At 33.6% G+C, this 18,641-nt stretch overlaps 1 protein-coding gene across 1 annotated transcript in view; it reads right to left on the reverse strand.

Annotated features, from left to right (window-relative positions):
* Positions 1-993: 993 nt before the first annotated feature.
* SNX2 (sorting nexin 2) overlaps positions 994-18,641 on the reverse strand; it is a 57,176-nt gene continuing 39,528 nt past the window's right edge. The window contains exons 8-15 of the mRNA XM_055301906.1: positions 13,411-13,486; positions 12,157-12,270; positions 11,809-11,902; positions 10,363-10,568; positions 4,162-4,305; positions 2,866-2,946; positions 2,678-2,749; positions 994-1,147 (exon numbers count right to left, since the gene is read on the reverse strand). Coding sequence (XP_055157881.1) covers positions 1,097-1,147; positions 2,678-2,749; positions 2,866-2,946; positions 4,162-4,305; positions 10,363-10,568; positions 11,809-11,902; positions 12,157-12,270; positions 13,411-13,486 — 838 coding nt within the window. The 3' untranslated portion in view covers positions 994-1,096. The remainder of the gene's footprint in view (positions 1,148-2,677; positions 2,750-2,865; positions 2,947-4,161; positions 4,306-10,362; positions 10,569-11,808; positions 11,903-12,156; positions 12,271-13,410; positions 13,487-18,641) is intronic.

Below are 18,641 nucleotides of genomic sequence, written 5' to 3' on the forward strand. Positions count from 1 at the left end.
GTCACAACTTTAAACTTTCATCAGTATCAAGGATTAGGTAACAGCCATCTGAACAGGATACAGTATAGGTAAGAAGAGTGTCAAAGATAAAAATTTTACTTCAAATGTGCTTTACGTTATCCTTGGTTATTCATCAAATCATGGGGATTTTTAGCACAGTACCATTCTTTGTCAGTTACGATTACAGATGATCTTACCTTCAGTTTAAAATGAAAAACAAAGAAAAGGCAAAGAATAAATTAAATATATGCGAAGTCTAGGACTTTGAAGATAGAAGATGAGCAAAATCACAGGACTTGTAACAGAAGCACATTAATACATTTTTTCCTGATTCCTAAACTGGACACTGGTAATAGGGATGGACTAAGACAAGCAAAGAAAATTATTCATTCTCTCTTTTACTCAAGACAAGAGCATTCCCCAGAGTAGAATCAAAAGATAAATGTTCTTTGGTTTATGAGGACTTCAGAAGAGAACTTAACCTTCATTAAGTAATTTATAATGAAAGAGTTCAGCTTTTTCTGTCAACTAAAAAAAATTAATGGATCAGAGCATCACCTATGTACATCTAGAAGCAAAAATTTGTGATTAAAAATGGTTTTAAAATATCTCTAACATGTTTACATACCCAAATAATTTGTTACTAATATTTCACAAGGAATATAATTTTATTACTGTAATCACAAAATCATAATTTCTGTACAGGAATGTATAAGTGATCATTAATCAATGCATTGATAATTCACTTCATAAAGAGGGCGAACACACTACAGAATGTAAAGAAAAAAATATTGTAAAATTTTCTGGCCTTGCAGCGCACTTTTTAGTGCAAGTATTTAAGACACAATAGTGTTCAATTCAGCAAAGTATTGCAGAATGTCATGCCACAGTCCGCTTAATTCAAAGAGGGTCAGGACATGCAGCTTGTAATAAAATGTCAGAGTATATATATATACACATATATATGTATATAAAAAAACCACATGTAATCCATAAAATATAGAGTGGTTTATTTAGATGATTTTAAATGATTTCACTGTGGAATTCAGCATAACTGGAACAAACATCCAAGATCTTCATAACAGAAATCTTCTTGCTAGGCAATGGCTTTGGCTTCAGGCAGGAATGCCTCCCAGTATTTTATCAGCTGTGGATCATAACCAAAGATATTCTAATTATCTTTTTGCCATTTATATGCATTCATTCTGTATAGTCTTTATGAGTAGCTAACAATGATTAATATTTACTAAAGTCTAGTTCTAAGAGGAAAAATTTTAATTTCCCTACCTGAAGTCTGTCAATATAATTCATGTATAAATTACTTAAGATGTTAATTACTACTAGCTAATTCCAGTTTTTGAGGTAAATTTTTTAAAAACCTTAAAACTTAAGATTTTCTTTGTTTATGCAAAATTACATATAGAAACAGATTGTTAATGCAAATTAAATGAGACTATCTTAAATAATAAACTGCAATGAACTTTTCCAATATAAAGTTATAACATATCCTAATTTCAGAAAATATTCACATTTTATGTTACTCTAGCCAAAAACCATGAAAAAAGGAGGAAGAAAACATTAGGCAAAAAATGGACATGTAGTCTTCTTTTGAGAGTGGAAGGAATTAACTGCCAGTGTTTCTTCTGTATTCCATAAAATTAATGAAAGTATAAACTAAAGTTACATTTAAAACAATTCCTTTAAAAACAAATTCATATAAATTATTTCATGAAGTATTTAAAGCCTATAATTTGAAGATATGTTATCTCTTTTTTTTAAAAAAAAGATTTTATTTATTCACTAGAGACAGAGAGAGAGAGAGAGAGAGGCAGAGACACAGGCAGAGAGAAGCAGACTCTATACAGGGACCCCGATATGGGACTCGATCCCAGGACCCCAGGATCACGCCCTGGATCAAAAGCAGACACTCAACCATTGAGCCAGACATGTCATCTCTTAATTAAAAAATTAATCTATTTATTATATATTATATAATATTATATAATATTATGTAACTTACATATAAGTTCCTAACCCACATATTTTAAGACAAACTGAAGAAAGAAACCCTTCTTTTCAAGACATTAAATAATTTGATTACTCAAATTATAAATATTTGAGAATAGACAAATATAAATAATTGAGGACATAAATGTAAATATTAAAACATAGTATCTTGTTATAGATTTTAATTAAAATCTATGGTCTTCTGTTTTCTAGTTAGGGAGACAAATGACCCTGTGGGAAACAATCACCACCAACCACATACAAAATAAAACAAAAATCAAAACAATACAAAACCCCCCACTAACCTTAAAAAAGCTAGTTCTGTTACAGAAGAGAATTTACTGTAAGAATTCACTCAAAGAGGTGTGATCACTAGGGAAATAAAACTAGGAAGACAGGAAAAGGGAAAACACTGTTGAGCATGTTTCTCTTTACCTTAATCTGGGAAAAATGTATCTCAACTGGTATTCAGGAATAGAGGCAAAAACCATCTGAGAAGTTCCAATTTAACTACCATATTTTTCTTTGTGGTCACCAGTTTTCTCTACTCCATTTCTTACTCCTCCTTAAGTTTAAAAACTCCTATCGCTGACATCTTTAAAGTGAACCAAAAGTAAGTTCTAGAAGAAGTCTGTAAGTTACAAAATAAGTCATAAAAAAGTTAGCTTACCTGTTGTTGTGTTTGTACTAATGATTCTAAGTACTTGATAATAACAGTTTTAAAATCTTTCACTCGTTCTTTCTGTAGTACAATACATGAAGAAGAAAGCCCATTAGTACAGAACTAAATCTGATTTTACTACAAAATCACAGCAAAAAATGACCACGGTGTTGGGAAAAGTATAAAATTATACTTACCTCAAATCTTCCCACTTCTTTTCGAATTGTTTTAGAAATCTGTTCAAAATCTCTTTCTCCTTGTTGTACTTTTGCCTCCCACTAACAGAAACAAACAAAAACACACACATTTTTAATTCCTGCAAGGAAAGTATTATAGAACTAGCTGTCACAATCACTCATTTAATTTAAAGTAACATCTGTAAAACCCGAGGAAGCTCAATATTTGCAAATATCAATTTAGGATCTCATTCAAACTTTTATCTAACTTTTCAGTACTAGAAACTCTTATCAGCTTAATTTGCATTAATATTTCATTGTAAGATATACTCAAGATTAGGATATTCTAATACTTAATCAATTACAACCTCCATAGTTTAATTAAATACAACTAAGACAGTGAAAAGATTTTGAGTAGAAAATTCACTGTCAAACAATTTAACAGTGTTGGGGTAGCTTTATCATTTCTTTTTGATATCATCAATTATTCCACAGTGAATCAACAACATTCTACCAAGTTCAGGAATACATGTTCACCACATTTATATGCCCATGGAAATACTTTAAGAAAACTATTCAACAAACATTTAAAAACATTTTTTAATACTATAATGTTTGAATTTTTAAAAATGTGGAATTACGGTCTACTGAAGACTTACTGGTAAACATTAAGTTCAGTACAGAAACGACAAAACATTATGATTAGTGATCAATGGAGCAGCTAAAATAAAATAACTGAAGACTTAAAGCAATGAAATGATATTTTCCCACTATGTAACCAAAACAGTGGTACATACTCTTCAAAGAGCAGGTACATTTACTTTTAGTAATATAAAGGTTGTCCTACCTCTTCAATTTCCTTATTGAAGCATGGCAAAAAAAGTGTATAAATTATAATAAACTTATACAAATTTACTAAAATACCATATATAGTACATATATATGGGGGATAATGTTGCTTGAAAAGCTAAATGTGGGGCAAGTCTATGCTCTAAAACTATTTTCAGACATAAAATAATAATTTGAAATCAAATTAACCATCTCAAAAGAACTGTGTAATTATTAATTAAAGGTTAATTTAAATCTTTTCCTTGTGTGCTTCTTTAACCATTCCATAATCATGTGAAACAAACAAAGGGCTCTGGAGATTTTAATGATGATCAAAATGTTGAAGTAAGTCTAACATAGTTCATAAAACTATGGAAAAATGGCTAGCGTTGATGGTTCAGAAAAAAACTTATGAAAAATTATGCATATATGAATGACTCATGGAAAATTTTGAGTAAAGCGATAAGTAAAGCATTTTATATTAATCACCTCTCTTATTTCATTTTTAGCTTGCTGTATTTTATCTGGTTTGTTAGCAACCATCATTTTTGCCTCAGTTTCACGTTTTTTGAGCAAAGTAATTTGAGCATCTTCCCATTTCTGCCAGCACTTCATTCGATGGTCAAACACACCCTATAAGTGAATGACATAATGCTAGTAAGTGACAACACTGATATAATTTCAAAATACCAGAAGTGCTGTGATACTGAAAACGAACACACACACACACAAAAAAACAAGTATTTTACACACTATTATCATATATTGGCATAATGAAAATAAACATGTCGATACAGAAGAAAAACATCCATATTCATTTGCTTAAAAAAAAAAGAAAAGCCCCTGGACAAATCAGAACAGTTCTGAATAAACCAACAGACAAAAATTACATACAAGATGGATTTCACTAGACTTCTGGGTTTTAGATTTTACTTATAATAAGATTTCTAACAGAGTTCTATGCTTTGAAGAAAGATTTCTTTAATAGGAAAAAAATCTGGTATCATAAGTTTTCCTACCAAATAGTATCAGAAGCAGATTTGAATGTTGGAAATAGGCCAGAAATTGCAAAAATAAAATGAGGAAAAACTTGTAAGACAACAGGAAGTGAAGAAAAATGTGGAAAAGAAGACCAACAGCAAATAAAACAAAGGCAAAGCAATTAAAAAGTAAAGGCATAACACAATTCAAAAAAAAAAAGAAAAAAGAAAAAAGGAGAAAGAATTCTATACAAAATCAACAGGGCAAATGGGTAGAGATGCACTTGTGCGCATACAAGTGGGTATATGTATGTGTCAATATAAACATAAATATATCTGTAACAAACACACACACCACACCTATCTAGGAGGCAAGAACAAAGTACTGGACAAGAAGACCACTATAGACCAAGTCAACCAAAACCACTAGTTCTTTCATGGGGTTTGGAAAAGCAAGAGCAGGTTGATGGAAGAAAGAAATGAAATATAAACATGAGAGTAATTAAAATCTCAGGAAAAAAGGGGATGGACAGGATGAAAGAAATCCAACAGTAATTCCTTTCCTAATCTGATGCTGGGGATATATTCATATTATGTTAGTATTACTAACTGAACACATGAAGTAAGTCTTAGTAAACAGGGTGAACCAGAAAGCACTAAACCCGAGTTATTTTCATTACTCCAAACAGAACTTTTTGGATCAAGAAACAGTAAATAAATACATGTTATAGGAACTTGCTGAACAGAAAAGTATGTAGATAATTTATTTTAAAAATGTGGGATTTTGGATCCCTGGGTGGCGCAGCGGTTTGGCGCCTGCCTTTGGCCCGGGGCGCGATCCTGGAGACCCGGGATCGAATCCCACGTCAGGCTCCTGGTGCATGGAGCCTGCTTCTCCCTCTGCCTGTGTCTCTGCCTCTCTCTCTCACTGTGTGCCTATCATAAATAAATAAAAATAAAATTTAAAAAAAAAAAAAAAAATGTGGGATTTTGGGGTGCCTGAGTGGCTCAGTTGGGTAAGCATCTGCCTTCAGCTCAGGTCATGATCCCAGGGTCCTGGGCTCCCCGCTCAGCAGGGAGTTTGCTTCTTCCTCTCTCTCTAATATATAAATAAAATCTTTTTAAAAATGTAGGCTTTGGAACTAATCAAATTTGGATTCAAATATAGCTTTGTCATTCTATGATCCTGGGTAACTTAATTTCTATAAGCCATTGTTTTCCCAAATATAAAAGGAAGAAAATAAGATCTATATTAGTGGATTGGAAATAAAATGAAAAAATTTAGCACAGTGACTGAACCTAGTGGATGTTTAACAATTAGTAAGTATTATTATGGATTACTTCTAAACATACACCTATAAATTACGAGTTGATTAACTCTACATTTTTACTAAAAGTGCAAACAGTAACAACTCAGTAACATGGAAAAAATCATAATCAGACTGCATTCATATTACATATCCTTGCCCCTCACCCCTTACAAACACCACCAAAAAATAAGATTTATATTCCTAATCTTTAGGGGAAGAAAGCCATATCAGCTCCTTGTTTATAAACTCCACCGTTTAATAACAATTTAATTATTTAAAATACGTACCAGTACAGGGCAAAAGCTAGCCAAAATGCCCTTTAATTTCAATATTTGCTAAAGTTCTCAATACATATATAAATTTGTGGTTTTTTTGGTGATAAACTAATTTGTCCCTGTCCAATTTATTATCTCATAAGATTCCAAAACCATCACATGTATATTATGGCAAAGATGTAGGAGGTATAAAATAAAGGTAAGGGGGATCCGTGAGTGGCTCAGGGGTTTGGTGCCTGCCTTCAGCTCAGGGCGTCATCCTAGAGACTCAGGATGGAGTCCCACATCAGGCTCCTCGCATGGAGCCTGCTTCTCTCTCAGCCTGTTATCTCTGCCCCTCTCTCTTTCTGTTATCTCTCATGAATAAATAAATAAAATCTTTAAAAAAAAAATAAAGGTAAAACTACTAAAGTCAGGTTAATTTCTGAAAGAAAAAAAATCTCAGCTCTGTAAGAAATAATTTTTTCATTTGTTTTCCTACCCTTGGACCACAAAAAGGGAAAAAAGAATCAAAATCATACTCCATCTAAAAATGCTACCCTAAAGATCAATTAAATCACAACTGTATGTTAAGATGCTAGCCTGTTCTAGTAGACCAGCCTCTCCTATAATAGGGGCAGATTTACACTGATGATCTACTTTGGACTTCCATCCCTCTGCCAATTTATGTTACACATATGTATGCAAACTGGTTTAGCTTAGACAAGGCTGCAGTTGTGGAACATTTTTCCTGGCCCATCAAAACACTGCAATTGTAATTTTAATTAATATCACATTCCAATTTAGTGACTCTGGAAGTATGCTGCTCAGCTTCCTGGAGTTCTGAAAGGGTGCTAATTACTTACAGTCGAACAATGAAGCTTTTCAACTCCTTGGGGAACCCATCTACTAACTGGTTCAAAAAATATTTGATATGTTTTATAAATTTATATTCCCTGAGAAAATATTTTATCAAGAGTGCTAGTGCTAAACACATTGAAAACCTTTATCTCCAATCCCTGACCCTACTCTAGTGGTTCAAAAGGCCAATTTATGAGAATGCACGCAATGAGTTTACTATATAATATGTTAGAGAACAGTGCTAGCCAAAATATGGAGTCCTAGATGTGAGAGGTCATGCACTGGACAAAGAAAGGAGTTTCCTGGATATGAGGCCAGGCCTAGGTAATATTATAGATGGTTGAAATTCATCCTTCTTTAGGGCCCAAATTTCAATTGGTCATAGTTCCTTTCCCACTTTGGTTCTGTACTCTAATTCTCAAGTACTCTTAGTTTCAAATTTATCATCAGAAAACTATTTTTGGGAAGCCTAGGTGGCACAATTGGCTAAGCATCTGACTCTTGGTTTCAGCTCAGCTCATGATCTCAGGGTCGTGAGATGGAGCCCTGCATCAGGATCTGCGCTCTGCAAGTAGTTGGCTAGAGTTTCTCTCTCCCTCTTTCTCTATTCCCACCCCCTCACTGTGCTTGGATGCACAAGCTCTCTCAAATAAACAAATACTTTTTTAAAAGGAAAGTATTTTCAATATGGATAAAAACAAAGGGCTAAGTAGTATTAAATAGCTATTAGGAATATATAAGAGAAAACACAAAATAAAATTGGGCAAAGGACATGAAGAGTTCACACACACACAAAAAGAAATACAAACGGCTCATCATCCATACAGATGCTTAAATTCACACTAACTAAAGAAATTTATACAAAAAAATACCTTCATCATTGGGTGGGAGAAGAAGGAACAAGCATGTTGATGGGAGTATAAGAATAATAATCTCTTTGAACAGTAATATGAATATATTTTTTGAAATTTAAAAAATTCAGGTGGCCAGGTGACTCCACTTCTATGAATTTTATGCCCAAAGAGTTATTTTCAAAAACCAGTATTTACAACTAGACTGATTAAATAATTTAGGGTATTTTTATAGGCTATCTAACAGAATACTATGCAAACATTAAAAAGAACATATCTATATATGCTAACATGGATACCTCTCTAAAATATAATGGGTGAAAAAAGTAGGCAAAGAATAGTGCACATAATATGTTCCTTCGTCAAGAAGGAAGACATGGAGGGAAGGAGGAAGAAAGAGAAAGATGGGAAGAATAAAACAGAAAATCAGCTTCATACACGTGGCACAGCTGATTCTGTAAAGACACACAAGAACGTAATAGCATAAGAAGTACTAAGTAGTCTTTGGTAGAGAAGAACTTAACCTTTTTGGGCTGTAGGACTGATGATGTCCAAGTATCACTTTTTCTAATACAAATGAATCAGTTTAAAACAAAAACCAAACTGAATATCAAGATCATAAAAATTCCCTGTCATGCTACCCCCTAATTTCTCAACTCCTCCTTGGTGTGGCTGACCTCGGTCAGGTTTCAGCAGAAAACACAAAGCCAACGTGAAAGAGCTTCATCTACGTCAAGCTCTAACTTGAGCAAAGCTCTTTAAATCTCTTGAAGTCAATGAATCACTAATTCAGTTCTTCCCAAAGTCTGTTCCATTTATGTAAAAAGATATTAAGAGGAAAAGAACTCCTGTTCCTATGAATTTGGAAGTCTCTGAATTAAACAAATTTAAATGTTTTATTTTATTTTTTTACTCATAGTTCTGAGCATTTCAATGTTCCATGACTCTATAAAACAGGGATATTGTACAAAATATTATCTCCCAAACTCAGCTGGTTGTGATACCTCTTTCAGTATCACTTCATTCTGGGAAACATGAATCCAAGTACAATTTCTGAGAATGTAAAAATCCAGCAGGAAGATTTAAGTAGCATGAGGCCGGCCAGCCCACGTGAGAGCTCACCACCCAGGACACTAGCAGGCCGTTCCTGCCAGGGACTGTCCTCCCAGGTTAGCTCTTCTCAGCTGGTACTGCTCCTCACAGATACTGCCCAGCTTCCCTTTGTGGACCCACAGTTATTTTGCAAAGTGCTCTACTTTTTTATAGCAGCCCTCATGCTAGTGGGAATTCTGAAATGAGGTTGAGAGTGGGTGGGAGAGAAGCAGGAACCATTAATTGTGAACTGGATTTCTGTTTATCACAAGTTGCCTGATATATAATGAGTAACTGCTATATATATTAATTTCTTTAAATAATTAAAGAGAAAATTTAACTAAAGAAGGAATTTAAAGAGTAACACCTAAGAGCAGATACAGACAAAACTGGTAATTTTTCCAAACCCAAGATAGCAACATCCGAAGTACTAAGAATCCTCTAGCCATAATTGCCATGGTCAGCTTGAGAACAGGATCATAAATAAATATGCAGTATACCAATGAGTGTAGATGAATACTGATTTCATCATAGACTTTAGCTGAAAAAAATTTTGCTTAAGAAAGCAAAGAACAAGGTCTCATTAACTTTCAGTAAAAGGTAAACTCCCAGTTCTTCCGCCCTATGACAATTCTTGCTCATAACAATAACTGAAAAACACCTAAGATCTTAAAGTACCTTCTGAAACACTGGATAGATAAAATAATACTTAGTTTAACTGTTGGAATACTGGAGATAATAACCTGTAGAATACCAACTGTCATTTGCTAACTTGATTACTTTCCTAACTATTCAGAAACTCAACTGTTTATCCTTAAACATTACCACTAGATAACACAATTTATTATCTAGTCTCATTTGATCTATAAATAGTGACTACATATTTCAGTGTATGCACAGAATGTTTGCTTATAGTCCAAATGCAGGCTAAAAGCCACCATTAAACATACTCATGCAACCATCAGCTCTATTTTTGTTCTGCTTCTGTTATACCTTTACTAATGGTAACAGAGGCCAGGCTAGTTTCAGTTCATGTTAGATGAACAATAAATGCTACCAGTCGGTTGTAAACTTGTATATGTCAACACAGAAGTGAATGTGTGCTGGTTTTATCTTGTTTGGCACTTCTTAGACCTCTTAAAAACATTAATTTTATCTACTGTTCAAGTCATAGTGGAAGAAAATATTAGGCTATAAGTCATCATCTTGATGTCATTTTATATGGACTGGTAGAATAAAGAACTTACACACTTAAATACATGCCTTCTAGCTAACCAAATTCTTCTAGAAGCAAACCACAGAAGTGAGATGATCTGAAGGAAGACTGCAAAATAAGGCTTACTTTCACTGCAGCAATAAGACGAATGTAGTCACTAAGTAGTTCTGAAAACATATAAAAGTCAGCAAAAGCTTGTTCTTGATGTAACTGGTCTATCTTCTCCTCCACCTCTGCAAGCTGAGACAAAGCTCTAGATAAAGCAGTATGGTCCTCAGAGTTACCTAACATGGCAGCACTTTTAGCAAAGGCAGCTGTGTTGGCCGAAAGTTCTGAAACAAAAAAGGATTCATTTTTAGTATTCACTAGTAAAGTTTTTAAATATTGCAATGATTTTTTTTTCTTTTTTTTTTTTTGCAATGATTTTTCTACATTCCCTCTAAATTGTATCAATTAGTGTATCGCTCAAATAATTGTTTTAAAATAATTAATATAAAATCACCAGCCATTAAAATGCCTTTGGCATAAATGCCAATTGCTCAGAGCTCTACTGAAAGTTAAAAAGAACATTAAAGAAAAATTATGAAGAACCACTGCCTATATTCCCAGGGGAGGAACTATGTTTAATAATTTAATATAATAATCTGCCTCCTCTTTCTTCCTAAAGTGCTCATTGCTTTTGTGTATTCCTGCAGAAGATAAAAGATATGTTTTTTTAATATGGAAAGCAATGAGAATACAATGGATTTATACTACATTTTTTGGCCTTCAAACATTTAAATGAAATGGAAAATGTCTATAACTTTTAATGAATATATTATTTAGCTAATAAGAAAAAGCCAGGTAAAATACACACAATTCATAAAAATCTTATTCTTTTTTCTTTGCATACAATGCTTTAACAATGCTCAACTGAAATACCAAAAATTTCTAAAAGAGATTTTTGAACAGTATCATTTCTGATACTTCGAATAAAGAAAAACAGATGTTTACAGAATAGATAATGTCAATGACTAATAATATATTGCCTAGAAACTGTGCTACATTACAAAAAATTCTCTAAGAACCATAAGGCTATTCCCTAAAAGATACAGTACAAATGGCAAGAGCTGTTATAAACTACTTTCAATAATGAATGTATTGGTTTATTTCTGTAACTGTTTTACTGAAACGGATTACTGGTAATGGCACATACTAAATGGCTTACTTACGTATTTTAGAAACCTAACATTAAAATCCTTGTATTCTTAAAAAACACTAAAATTCTCATGATAGAATTAAAAATTATAACTTAAATTTTCTGTCAATTTTTAACAAACCTCCTCCCTTCAGACTTTTAAATATGGTTGTTCAAAAATGAAGAAAATAACTCAAGAGATTTCTATGAAATACAGGTACACATTTTTTTAAAGATAAATTTCAAGTATCAAATTTTTAATGTTATCTTAATTATATCAGTTACTAATAAGACATCTTCATTCATTAAACTGTAATGTTCATTTTAATAAAATTTAAATAAAATAGTTGAATTAACTTATGGTGTTAAACAAATAAATAATAAGGCAAACAAACCTTTTCTATGACAGACCAAGGCTTCGACACTAGCATGAAGTTTCCTAAGTTGCTGATCCAGATTTTCAAATTGCTGCTGCTTTTCTTCAAACCACTAAGAAAAAAAATGAAAAATGGAGCTAATTTAGCAAGAACAAACCACTGTAAATTAGGTTACCAATAGCAAGGCACATTCCTTGTTTTAAAGCAACAAATTAACCATGTATAACCATGGTAGTCAACTGATGTGGCTGAGAACTAAACTCAATAAGCAAATTAATATCCTATTTTCTACTTGTACAGCTTTAAAATGCAATTGTTGGGCTCATTAATTCATCTCATTATTCAAGTCGAAAAATCAGCTCTTACTGCATCCGATTCATTCATCTTGATTGTCATTTTGTTGACAGCGTCGGCAGCCTTGTTCACCATCCTCAATATTCCTGCTCCACTCAGAGCCTGTGTGTTAACTGCTCTAGGCAGCTGGAATTGAATGACAAATAAGGGCAAACAAACCGGTTAAAAGCCTGGAGGTTTAACTGGGCACAAAAGGGACTGCACACCCCCACGAAAAAAACGAAAAAAAAGAAAAAAAGGAGGTTGTATTTTCTTCACTCTCATACATTTCAATAGTGAGATCTAATTTCTCAAACACACTACTTGTACACTCTCAAAGGAAAACTTAAAAAATAGACTTTCCATTTGCTTTTCTTCTGCACGTTTACATTTAGATGGAACAACACTCTGTTTGTCAAAATATATTAAGAAATTGCCAGGTACCTTAACATTGGCCACCTGTTTGCTTGCAGAAATAAACTTGTTTATAAGGGAAGAAGAACAAAGTCTTAAGAAAAATCTCCTTATGCTGTTAAGACAGTGTGATTCCATATTTTTCAAAAACTCTGGATTCAAATAATTTTTTTTAAAGTTCAAAGGGTAATAATTAAAACTCTAAACTGTTATGAGCCCCAAATGTACCAAACATCTCAAATAGAAAGAGTAGCACAGTTAGAATTTAAGCTCGTTTAAGCGACAAGTTTGCATTTCAGAACCTTGGTAAGAATATAGAATGTAGACATACAAACTGTGTTGAGTTGTCTCCAAAAGGAGGCCCAAATAAACTTATTTCAACACGATGCCTAAAGCAACAACTTAGGCACTGAAAGTCATTCTTCAAAATGTGGTTTAAAATTTTTGAAAAAGATACTGATCATTCCACAGTTATCAATGCAAAGAAGATAATTTGCTAGTAATTTATTTTTTATTTTTTTAAAGATTTTATTTATTTATTCAGGAGAAACACACAGAGAGAGAGAGAGAGGCAGAGACTCAGGCAGAAGGAGAAGCAGGCTCCATGCAGGGAGCCCAACATGGGACTCGATCCCAGGTCTCCAGAATCAGGCTCTGGGCTGCAGGCGGCGCTAAACTGCTGCGCCACCCGGGATGCCCAATTTGCTAGTACTTTAAATAATTAAAACTAAACACTAAGCCAAAAAAATCATTTCATTCCATTTACTAATACAACTATTTACTGAACATATATTTTTATAAAAATTATTAAAATGACAAACACAAATAAGGAGAACATTCATATCCTATAAAAATTTAAAGTAAAAATAATACCTCTGAACTTTCCAGGAATTGCCTTAAATCAGGATCCTGTAGTAAAGTTGGATGCTTCACTGTTCTTTGAAGATACCTACATTTAAGAATAAAATTTATCCTTTATCAATACCATTTATTTTAAATCTTAATTCAACAGAAAAATAAAAATAAAGAGTAATAAAAACTAGGTAAAATGATGTCTTCTGTCCGCCTTCACTTTAATTATTTAGACTCTTATAGCAATGTTTAGACTCTTTAAAGCTTTTTATCTTTTATAAATTCATAATTATGTAAAAAAAAATGGTAGGTCATGAAAGTAGGGACATAGGAGAGGTTAAATAACTTACCAAATCTCATACTGCAAAGTATTAGAGTTGTAAAAGGAAATATGAGTTTGGCGCATAATTTTATCTTTGGGTGGAGTCACCATGTTCCCAGCTATTATTTCAGAGTCCCAACACACATATCACTGTAAATATTCCAATCAACTATTTGTTGTTACTCCTATTACCAAAAAGGAGAAGTCTACCAGTTTTTTTTGTCAACAGATTTAAATGATCAAATCAGCTTTGATCCTTATTTGACACAGCAGCTAAATTTTCTTTAAAATTCTATTTTAAAAAAGATTTTGCTAAAGGTTCATATTTTTTTTTAAAAAAAAAAGATTATTTATTTATTTATGAGAGACACAGAAAGAGAGAGAAGCAGAGACACAGGCAGAGGGAGAAGTAGGCTCTATGCAGGAAGCCGACATGGGACTTGATCCCGGGGCCCCCAGGATCAGGCCCTGGGCCGAAGGCGGTGCTAAACTGCTGAGCCACCTAGGCTGCCCCATATTTTTCTTATATGACACCACATAAAATAAAAATGAGAAGTAAAGAGAAACACTATTATTAATCACTATTAGCCCAACTTCAGTTGTTTGCCTTTAGGAGAAAATAGGAAAGCCCAAATTTCCATCACTTATAAAAAATTAACAAGAAAAAAGGCCCACTATTTAATGATTATTGATTACTTATCTAATCCCATTTTTCAAAAAAACTGTACTTTGCTTATTGATTACATGTGTATTTTGATTATTTTACTGTATTTCAGTTAATATACCTTTATCCTATTTTTGCAGAATAAATGTAACCAGTAATTTCTTCTACCTCATTATAAGATTATAAAATATGCCTAAAGTTTCTGAAAACAATGGTAACCTTTCATTAACTTAAATTCTTTTCAATGGTTAAGATGATTAATTTATCATGGCTTACATATTAACTTCTGTTTTTATGTATTTAAATAAATTAAACTTCAAGTCATTAGCCCACATAAGAAAACATTACCACAGAAATAGAGCATTTAATAGATGGTGCAAAACAACTACACTGTGGTTTAAGAAAATATATACTGCCTATATTACCAAGCTAAAAACAAGATGCAACACGAACACTAAGTCTGTGTTAAAGAAATGTTGGTATCTTCCCACTGGAATTGTACTTAAAATTTTAACACTCACGTTCTCCAATACCGTCAGGCTGTGTACTGCCGAGAGCAGTTTGCATAAGTTGTTCATGAAAGACAAAACATGTCATACCCAAACTTCAAAACATCCCAGTATTTCAAACCTAAATGTATTTACCTAACACCGCTTACATTTTTTTTTAATTTTTTAAAAAGATTTTATTTACTTATTTATGAGAGACACACAGAGAAAAACAGAGACAGACCTAGGCAGAGGGAAAAGCAGGCTCCATGCAGGAAGCCCGATGTGGGACTCCATCCCAGAACTCTGGGATCCCAGGTGTCCCATACCACTTACATTCTAAACAACTTCCCAAAGTGAGTTCTGTAGAATACTAGTCTCATGCAATATTCCAGGAAAAAGGATGGTTCTACAACCAAAAAGTCTAAAATATATTGCATACATATTTCTGAGTCATAATGAACAGCAGCCTATTAAGCACTGTTGCCCTGCAGGAAAGAAACCTGGTTTAACTTTGTTAAACCTTATGTTAAGAAGACTCCACTGTCTACAGTCTACAGACTTTCCTTTTCTCACCCTACCACATACTAGGATTCGGAGGAATCATTCTGGAAAACAGTATTCTAGAAAAAGACAGTAAAACTTTACTTCTTAAGGCTTATACAGAAGTAAATGGCAATCAACCATTTCTTTAAAACTATTAAATTGGGATGCCTGAGTGGCTCAGTGGTTGAGCGTCTGTCTGCTCAGGGTGTGATCCTGGAGTCCCAGGATCGAGTCCCACATCAGGTTCTTTGTGTGGAGCCTGCTTCTTCCTCTGCCTGTGTCTGTCTCTCTTTCTCTCTGTCATGAATAAATAAAATCTTAAAAAGAAATAAAAAAATTAAATAAAACTACTAAATTTAGATAATGGTAAAATTATAATCAGAAAACTAAAAGATTTTTTGTTCCATAGGATAATTATCTTTTAATGTTTTTTTCTAAGAGTGTGAGTAGGTACACACACAAACTCACAGGTACTTTGGTTTTCACAAAAATATAACAATTATGCTTGTAGTCATGTATCCTTTTACACACAACAGTATGTTACGGATACCTTTCTGTGGCATTAAATATTATTCTCTAATGCCATTTTTATTTACCACATGAAATTCTAGCATACATATGTAGTATAATGTATTTATTTTTTAATACTACAAAGACCACTACTTGCTTTCTTATCATTTGCAAAGTACTATCACATTCAATGGAATTTTATTCTTTAAATTGGTTGTAGGTAATGTCTACTTTGCTTATCTCAATAGCACATTTTATTTTTTATTTTTTAAGATTTTTATTTATTCATGACAGAGAGAGAGAGAGAGAGGCAGAGACACAGGCAGAGGGAGAAGCAGGCTCCACGCAGGGAGCCTGACGTGGGACTTGATCCTGGGTCTCCAGGATCATACCCTGGGACAAAGGTGGCACTAAACCGCTGAGCAACTGGGGCTGACCTCAATAGCACATTTTAAACGAAAATTCCCTTTTGAGTAAGTGGTTTGTGTTTTAAAATCAGAAAATAAAGGAATGGATTTGCATTTTTCCTCCCTTCACATCAATCTTATTTTTCACTTTTTTCATTAGGTTTTTAATCTTAATTCCATTATAGTTAACATACAGTGTTATATTACTTATGTGTACAATATAATGATTCGACAATTCTCTACATTGCTCAGTGCTCATCATGTTAAGTGTCCTCTTTAATTCCCACCACCTATTTCACCCATTCCCCACCAACCTCCCCTCTGTGAATCATCAGTTAGCATACAGTATAATATTAGTTTCAGGTAGACAATTCAGTGATTCAATACTTCCATACTCATCAGGACAAGTACAATGCTTAATTCCCATCACCTACTTAACCCAACAGTCCACCCCCACCCCCTCTGGTATCCATCAGTTTGTTCTCTATAGTTAAGAGTCTGTTTCTTGGTTTGTCTCTCCTCTCCCACCACGTTTGCTTGTTTGTTTTGTTTCTTAAATTCCACATGTAAGTGAAATCAAATGGTATTTGTCTTTCTCTGACTTATTTCACTTAGTGATATACTCTTCAGCTCTATTCATGTTGTTGCAAATGGCAAGATTTCATTCTCTTAATGACTGAGTAATAATCCATTTTACACCCACATCCAATCTTCTTTATCCTGGACACTTGAGCTACTTCCATAATTTGGCTTTTGTAAATAATGCTGCAATAAACATAAGGGTGCATATACTCCTCTGAATTAGTGTTTTTGTATTCTTTGGGTAAATATACTCAATAGTGTGATTCCTGAATCATAGGATAGTTCTTTTTTTAACTTTTTGAGGAACCTCCATACTATTTTCCAGGGTGGTTGTACCAGTTTGCATTCCACCTACAGTGTAAGAGGGCTCCTTTTTCTTCACATTCTTGTCCACACTTGTTTCTTGTGCTTTTGGATGTAGCCATACTGACAGGCATGAGGGGATACCTCAATGTAATTTTAATCTGCAACTATCTGATTATGAGTAACGCTGTAAATATTTGTAAATATTCACCAACTCAGTATTAAGGTCAGAGAGGTTACAGAGATATAAAGGATGGATGCAGAACAAAAAAGGAAAAGAATACAGGAAGCAGACATGAAAAGGGTCATGAAGACAAAGAAACACTTGAAGGAAGAGAGAAAAGGAAGGCACAATGGAAATGGTGAAAAGTAGTATCACACTCAATGAGAGGTAGTTGTAGTTTTTCTGCACATTTGCTCTAAGGAAAGGCTGCTGATAAAGTTAGAAAAACCAGAGGATCCCTGGGTGGCTCAGCGGTTTAGTGCCTGCCTTCCGCCCAGGGCATGATCCTGGAGTCCCAGGATCAAGTCCCTCATCAGGCTCCCGGCATGCAGCCTGCTTCTCCCTCTGCATGTGTCTCTGCCTCTTTCTTACTCTCTCTTCTGTCTCTTATGAATAAATAAATAAAATCTTAAAAAAAAAAAAAAAGAAAAAACACTGAAGGTTTTGAGCTCCTGTTTATTCATTTAAGATAAAGTAAAGCAGGTTATATAAAATTCAGAGGAACAAAGTTAGGATTTCTCTTGCTTGAAACTCAAACATGTGCTAACAATGAGGGAGTAGAAAGGCAGAAAGCCTGAATCTTCGATGACATTCATTTGTTCATCCAGCAAATATTTAGTAAGTATTTACTATATGTCATTTTCTTAATGTGAAATTGTATTTTAGTAAGAGAAGACTGATGATAAACTCTAAATACAATAAACACATAAATTATATACTATGTGAGAAGCTGGCAAAAGTTGTGGAAAAAAGAAAGGATAGAACAGTAGAGCAAATGCAATCAAGTTCATAAGGTATGGTTGGTGGCAATTCAAATAGAATATAATAGGTAGAATGAAGCCAATCATCAGAATAGACTTCATTGAAAAGATACTTGAACATCTAAACTTGAAAGAGATGAGAGAATTAGCCATGCAGATACCTGGGAATAAAAGCTTTCTAGGCAGTGGGAGAGGCCAGTGAAAAAATCTTAAGGGTGGAAAAATGCTAAGGATCTTTGAAGAGCAGCAAAACATCAGTATGGCCTGGAACAAAGTGATCAAGGAGCATACAAGATCAAAGAGTAACAGAGTGAGCAGTGCATGTCATGTAAAGTTCTATAGGCCATTATAAGGACTCTGGCTTTTACTGAGTGAAATGGGGAGAAAGGGACATGATCTGATGTAAAGGGATGACTCTGATTGCTATATTAAAAGAGTAGGAGGCT

The sequence above is a fragment of the Nyctereutes procyonoides genome, unplaced genomic scaffold, assembly GCF_905146905.1.
Source record: "Nyctereutes procyonoides isolate TBG_1078 unplaced genomic scaffold, NYPRO_anot_genome, whole genome shotgun sequence".
NCBI classification, from domain to species: Eukaryota; Metazoa; Chordata; class Mammalia; order Carnivora; family Canidae; genus Nyctereutes; species Nyctereutes procyonoides.